The 6904-nt window shown below is 42.0% G+C and overlaps 1 protein-coding gene across 2 annotated transcripts; it reads right to left on the bottom strand.

Moving 5' to 3' along the window:
* Positions 1–3830: 3830 nt before the first annotated feature.
* LOC132486637 (HMG box transcription factor BBX-like) lies at positions 3831–6566 on the bottom strand. 2 transcript variants are annotated; one of them, XM_060094105.1, is made up of 2 exons: positions 4364–6566; positions 3831–4273 (listed from the first exon to the last, which is right to left on the bottom strand). In XM_060094105.1, the coding sequence occupies exons 1-2, from the start codon at positions 6564–6566 to the stop codon at positions 3831–3833; spliced, it is 2646 nt and encodes an 881-aa protein (XP_059950088.1). The 2 variants fall into 2 exon arrangements, with proteins under 2 accessions (XP_059950088.1, XP_059950078.1); XM_060094095.1 differs by having other exon boundaries at positions 3831–6566.
* Between the last annotated feature and the right edge of the window lie 338 nt (positions 6567–6904).

Genomic DNA, 6904 nt, shown 5'->3' with positions numbered 1-6904 from the left:
CAGCTTACTCCTAGTGCTGTATCGATTTATAATCTGCTTGAGATTTTACATAGGTGCAAACATTTCCAGAGGATGAGCCAAGGACTACAGAGTGCAAACAAAATTTTCTATGACTCAGGCAGAGTAGCATCTGACTTGATAAGAGAGTGACAGGGATTACACAAGTTGGATTCTAAATAACCAGACCCGTTCAGATGCTTCATTTTGTTCACAGTGTTCGATCACTTTTTTTCTCGGCAGCAGTTTGAATGGCAGGAACTATAATAACAGTGATAACGTGGGAATGAGTTGAGCATGGCTTTGAGGGGGCACTGGTAGAAAGCTCATCTGACGGAATTAAATAAATAAATTTTCGGGGGGGAAAAGACTGTCAGAATTACAATGGTATGATATATCCTTTTAAAAAAGAGGGCTTTAAAGAATTCACCATTTTCATCTAAAATCTGGGACCTAACCTAGTTTGGGGATAAGAACCTGTGTCTTCAAAGTGGCTGTGGGACCTTTTGCCTTTTCCTGGCCTCATTACAGTTATCCAAACAAATAAACACTTAAGAAGGGCGTCTTACAGTATTTTCTCTCTTTCACTCAGCTTCTTGGAGCTGCAGCTTCAGTAACTATAGTATACTCTACACACTTCAAAATTACATAGGAAAATACCCAGAATAACTAAATAAATAAAAGGCTAAAGAAAACTGGAACAGTACTGTGTCTCCATCTGAGACTAAATCATCCACTTCCAGCAACACAGAGAAGGGCTAGGACAATTTTGTTCCAAAGATTTATATACAGGTTTGAATCTAGAAATTAAGGTAAAAGCATAAATATTGAGAATTTCAACTAGATTCAGAATGGTTTCAGAAAGATATGATACAACAATTTAGAATAAAACAAAGGCAGAAGAGCATCATATTTTGGTTTGCTTGAAATATATATAAGGTGCAACAACTTTTTCTCTTGAGGATGCTTGTGGGACAAATGTTAGTGTAGATGGTGTTTGCTGGCAGATTAAGGTACACACCATAGCAATATGATTTTCTAAAATAAAAAAGAATGAGAGAAGTGAAATGAAAATGATAAATGGGGGAGGGTACTACATGTTGGTCTGCAATATTTGTGCTCACAAATGTTGTTACCTGAAAATACCAACACCCCTCTCCAGTGGATTCAGGGCATGAGAAAAGCACTATTTTTGAAATCAAGACATTACTCAGAGAAATGACAAGGTGAGTGTCTAAAAGACTATAGAACTTTGCAGGATTTCTGCTACTCTCAGTGCCTAACCGCTTAAAAATTAAGCATGTCTACAAAAAGGTGGGTTTTTTTTTTTTCTAAAGTACCTGAAAACAGTCGTATCCAGTAGGTCGCCCTCCACCCCGACCCCTGCCTAAGGGAAAAGCCACTGAGGTTTAGGAAAAGCAGATCAAGTAAGATATATTAATCACATAGAAAAAAGTCATCTTTTGTTTTGCTTCTTTTTAAGAAAGGTCCCATGAATATACAGCACTCTGTTAAGGAACTCTAGTGAAATGTAATCAGAGGACTGGAGGAGAGGGCACTGGCAAAAATAGACCTATTCTAACATGTTCTAGAGAATAACAAGTTAGTGCCATTGTCAAGGTGCATGTTCTGCACCAAACAACTTTTGTTGTTGATTTTATTTTTTATTTTTTTGGATTTTAGCTAATTATAATTTTTAAATCACTGCTAGCAAGTGGTCCAGAAACTCCAACAGCCACCAACACTGGGACCCAGCAATTTTCAAACATTCACTTTGTGTTTCGAAATTTAGAAAATATTAATACAACAGCATCGTAGTAAAAATATCATGCTAAAATCTGGGGTTGCTCACCTGATTTATTTCTGTGTGAATGGGGCTAAGCTTCTGCCTCTGATTAACCTTGCTTACTAATTCCTTCTTCCTCCATGCCCACAAGGAATATGCATTTTTGAGGACACCGTTCCAATGCCCTGATGCCCTCTTTACCTGCTTTGAAAAAAAAAAAAGCCCAAATCTCTCTGTTCTTTTTCAATTCTGTTAGTATGTTGTACATATTTTCCAGCACCGAAACTGAAGTAACATCTACAACCGTGAAAAGCTAAACCTAGTCAGTACTAATAGAGTCATTTTTTGGTATGGCTATTAGGTCAAATTACAATGAGAAAAAAAATCATCATTACAATTCAGTCAAGTATAAATAAGATAGCTAGATAAAACCTTGTAAACTGTCACCATTTAGAGATCTAATTCAAAAGTTTCAAACTTGAACTAACACTATCAAAATTCCGCCAGTTTGAAAACCAGTAAAAATTATTGCTGGAATCCAATACTTAAAAGTTGGTAGTTTGTGCTGTGATGCAAGAGTGGGGAAATACTTTGTGCTATGGAACAAATACCCTGTAAAATCTGTAGCCGAAGACTAATTTTGATTTATCACTTTGCATCTGTTGCTAAGAAACAAGATACTGTGAACGTCAGGTGATGGAGTCAATATGTTGAATGTTCTAAGCCACTTAATCCAGTTGCACTGGCATATGTATGGTTGGTTTTATGTTCAAAAGCAACAAAACATGAAAAGGAAACAGGAAACTTGCAGGTGGATCTATAACTGCGAGTCCCACTCTGGTCAGGCACACCTCCCTCATCAATACCTCCGTAACCACAAAAACTCAAAATGGCTCTAAACACCTGCAGTGCCAATTAGGCTGTGCATAGCAATTGCTACCCGTCCAGTCTGTCTGGGATGGATGTAAAAGGGCTGTAGCTCAAAGACCACACAAAGTGAGTGTGTCTTCAATGTGTTCTGAATAGTGAAGTAATCCTAAGGTCACTTCTGAATACTATTTTTCTTTTTTTGTCTGTATGAACGATCCATTGGTCACTCAGACCCTTGTGTAAAAATAAAAGAATCCTCAAGGCATGAAAACATCAGTAATCTGTAATCTGCTGGACTCTTCCCCTGTCTGGGAAAATATTCGCCACAATTGGACCCAAGCAAATTCTTCTTGGTCACTCAAGGCTAAGAAAAAAATTCTGCTTGTAAGAACTGTAATTTTTCTTCTTCTCTCTCTTTCTCTTTGTGCCAGCAAACTACCACTCTGGTGGCAAATATAAAAGTGCAGAATATATGGACCACAAGGCCGAGCATACACCGCTAACAGCGGTACATCTGCCTGCCCGTGCTGTTTGGGAGTCTCTGGAAGAGGCTTTTTAATATTATTCTACAATGTAAATGTAGGTATAGCCTATTATATAAACCATCTTAGAACATAAACCTCCATGTACAAAAAAGACTAAGAATATCTAATAATAACTAGTGCAGTGTGTCAGTTTTTGTTTTTTTGCTTTTGGTTTTTGTTTTGAAAGAATAACTAGGTAATATATGAAACTAGTTTCACACTCTCTGGTTGGTAAAAGAGATGCTGGATTAGCTACAGTAAAGGCAGCCTTTTACCAAGTTACCACCTATTACCATCAAAAGCCTTCCATAGAAAGCAAAGCTCTAGGATCATCCCATTTCTGCTCATTATCAGACAGACAACATCACCCTCAAAGACTCTGGGTTCTGAAAGAACAAACTGGCCCAGGGTGCCAACTTCTGCTTCAAGTGAATCTGGGCCGTGTAGGGCAACAAGCACTTGTTTGCTGTCTCTATCTGCCACCACATGGACTCACTAGCATCTCTCAATAAAGACAAGGCTAGGGTAGTAGGTAAAGCACAATGTTTTACAATTAAAGGGCGCTTCACTGGTCAGCGCAAGAAATAAGTACAGGAGTCGGGGGCATTTCTTTTGGCTGTCCATCATGGGGGAGCGGAGTTGATCTCTGACTTCTATGCATGTTCCATGGCAGCCACTTCGGCCGGCACAGCGAGGCTGAAGAACGCAGACACGGCGGGCATCTCCGGGGTGCTGCTCCGCGTCTCCGTGGCCTCTCGGTTGTGTGAGCATTCGTCATTGCAGCCTGTCTCGGTCACCTTAACAAGACTCCTCTGCAGGTGTTCCTTTGGTTTGTCATCCAAAGTACCTCCTGCTGGTGATACCCGGCCATCTGCTGTCCTGACAAGGTGTGTGATCTTGGTTTTCCTTGCTTTTCTCTTTTGACTGCCCACCAAGGGTTCTTGCGCCCTTGTTGGCTCTGGAGTGTTGGGAATGGATGGGGCATTTGTAACCTTATAAGCAGGCTCTGTGGTGTTTCTGTCTTCTGAAAATATGGCTTCTGTAGGGTGAATGGCAGCCAAGAAGAGTTGCTTGTTTGACCATTTATCCCCACTTCCTTTTTCCGGAACATTAGGCTTCTCCTTTTTGTGCTTGTATTTGCTGACAATTTTGTGGAATAAGTTCTTTTTCTGAGACTGGAAAGGACCTTTGCTGGTTTGGGTCGGTTCTGAGGACATATGTCCGGTCTTCTTCTTTTTTCTTGGGACAGGTACACATTTCTGGTCAAATGTAACAGGACTATACTGAGGGAGGCTGTTGAATTTCTTTTCAAATTCTTCATCCAGCTTTGCTGAGCCAAGGAGAGAGTCTTCCTTTGGCTTTGTCTTCTTGAACTTCTTGCTTCCACTGGTCCCACTCTGGTGAAATGTCCAGCTTTCTTCATGCCAACACTCTTCATGATCAGAGGACTTTCCTTTTCCTGACCTTCGTTTCCCTCTGCCAACATTAGCTCGCAGAGAGGTGAGCATACCCTCAGACACCAGGGTTTTATAAAGAGCACCTTTGCAAGACCTCTCAGATTTCCGGGAGCCACAAGTCTCTATTTTTCTGTGACACTCACTGTCCTCAGGCTTGGCCTGTCCCGATAGACTGGGTGGTAATGCATCCTCCGTAGGGGTCAAAGGTTCTGCTTTTATACCCTCTGGGACCTCACCAGAAATGTTCTTGCTGGCAGAAATACTGATAAAATCTTGAGGTCTTGACTCTTGGGTGGTGTCTGAGGATCTCTCCTTTGACATTTTCTTCTCTCTTGATTTCACTTTCTTCTTTGGTGGCTTGGCATCCAAAATGCTTCCCTTGCCACTCGAGGATGTATGCACCTGCTTGCGAGGGGTATCTCCAAGCTTCTCGATGCCCCAGTCTCCCTTTGCAACAGCTTCAATGGTGTACATGACACTCTCGATATCAGATTCCGAGGACTGCCTCTTTTTGCAAGTCTTCTTGGGTGTGGATTTATCATTTCCCTGTCGATCCATTTTGGTTTTCTTCTTTTCCTTTTTTAGCTTTTCTGGTTTGCTTAACGCTGTGGGAATCTCGATGATCCTAATGCCATGAGGATGGCACATGTGATCCTTCCTACTGGGAACATCGCTTATTATTATCTTGCTACTGCCAGAGTAAGAAAAATCAGGGAAGTGACTACATTTTTGATCTTCCTCTAATTCTTCCTTTTTAATTGCTTTAGGAGCTTCCATTTTTATACCCATTATATCATCCATTCGCAGCTCCTCAAAATTTCTTAATTCCTTAGAATCTCTTACATTTTCCTTAGCTGATTTTTCAAATTCTGCTTCTTTCTGGAACCTGGCTTCATCTATTTTCTCCATTTTCATTTCTCTTTCTTCCTTGCCCTTCTCCAGTTCTTGAATTCTTCCGCCATCTGATTCTTTGGCTTTTATTAGCTTTGATTCTTCCATTTTCACCCCCTCTGATGCCAGGCACATCTCTGCCAGTTGAAAGAGTGCAGACTCTCCACAGCGTTTTACAGGTTCAGCACCGCCCAACTGTGAAGTCTTCGAACAGATCTCTGCAAACTGAAACAAGGCTGATGCTTGACATTGTTTTGACGGAACATCAGGGTGGGAGGTACCTGAAGATATCTCGGCAAACTGAAATAATGGTGACTCCTGACGCAATTCAGAGGATTCTGAAACATCAGGCCTGCAAGTGCCAGAGGATATCTCTGGTGTACCAAGAACATGTTCTCCAGCTAAAAGCAGCATGCTCAGGCCTCCCATTTGAGTAGGATCAGCCATCCCAAAGTTAAGCTGAGGCATTTCTTCAGGCTTTGTTTTCTTGGGGCTTGGCAAGGCTCTTGAAGAGTCAGATGGGAAGGCCCATAGTTTCTCCCGTGGATTGACAGTGGATGTTGGGGATTTCACAGGCTTGTTTGTGGTAGCACACCATTTGTAGCCAGGATTTGCTTTCATAAATGCATGTTTATACTCCTTGGCCATGTCTGTGTATTTCTGCTTTTCCTTTGGATCGAGAACAGCCCACCAATCAGCTAGTATCTTGGTAGCACCTCGGTTATCAAGCCTGTTCCTGTGTTCCTGACGTACAAGAGAGCGATGACGTTTGCAAAATAAGAGAAATGCATTCATTGGTCTCCGGGCTCGCTGTTCTGGTGATTCATCATCTTCAGTTTCACCATCTTGCTCTAGACCCGCGGCCCCAAGAAGTTGAACCTTATCAATATCCTCCTCTTGGTCTTCCTCTTCTTCCTCTTCTGAAAAGTCAAGAAGTTTCTTTGCTAGCAATGGATGCCACTGAAGGCACTTTCGTTTTGGTCGTTTTCCAGCTCCTTCTCCTTCTGCGGAATAATCTTTATTTCTATGACTGCCTTTCATTACTCTGACCGGTCAAGTCAAGACTTTCCATCGTGAGTTCAATGGAACATCGGAACTTCCAGCTTCTGTGATGCAGCAGAATTCCAGGAAGGCAAACGGAAAGTACACAGGGAGGAAGATGAACTGCGGCAAAGCCTGTGTCCTATGATACTGACCGCGCGGGTTCGCCGGGCGTGAGGGCGTGTGTGTGGCTCGCCCTCAGCGGCCAGTCAGGGCTTCTCTATGGGAAAGTGGAGAGAGAGGAGCTCGCGGAGCCACTCGGCCTCCCTTCACTGTACACTCCAAGATTCTGATGTTTAAAGAGTGACTCTCATAACCACTAAGGACCTACTCTATAG

The sequence above is a fragment of the Mesoplodon densirostris genome, chromosome 1 (genome assembly GCF_025265405.1).
Source record: "Mesoplodon densirostris isolate mMesDen1 chromosome 1, mMesDen1 primary haplotype, whole genome shotgun sequence".
Classification (NCBI taxonomy): Eukaryota; Metazoa; Chordata; class Mammalia; order Artiodactyla; family Ziphiidae; genus Mesoplodon; species Mesoplodon densirostris.
The sequence above is the reverse complement of the archived record's forward strand: the minus strand, read 5'-3'. Positions and strand labels throughout refer to the sequence as shown.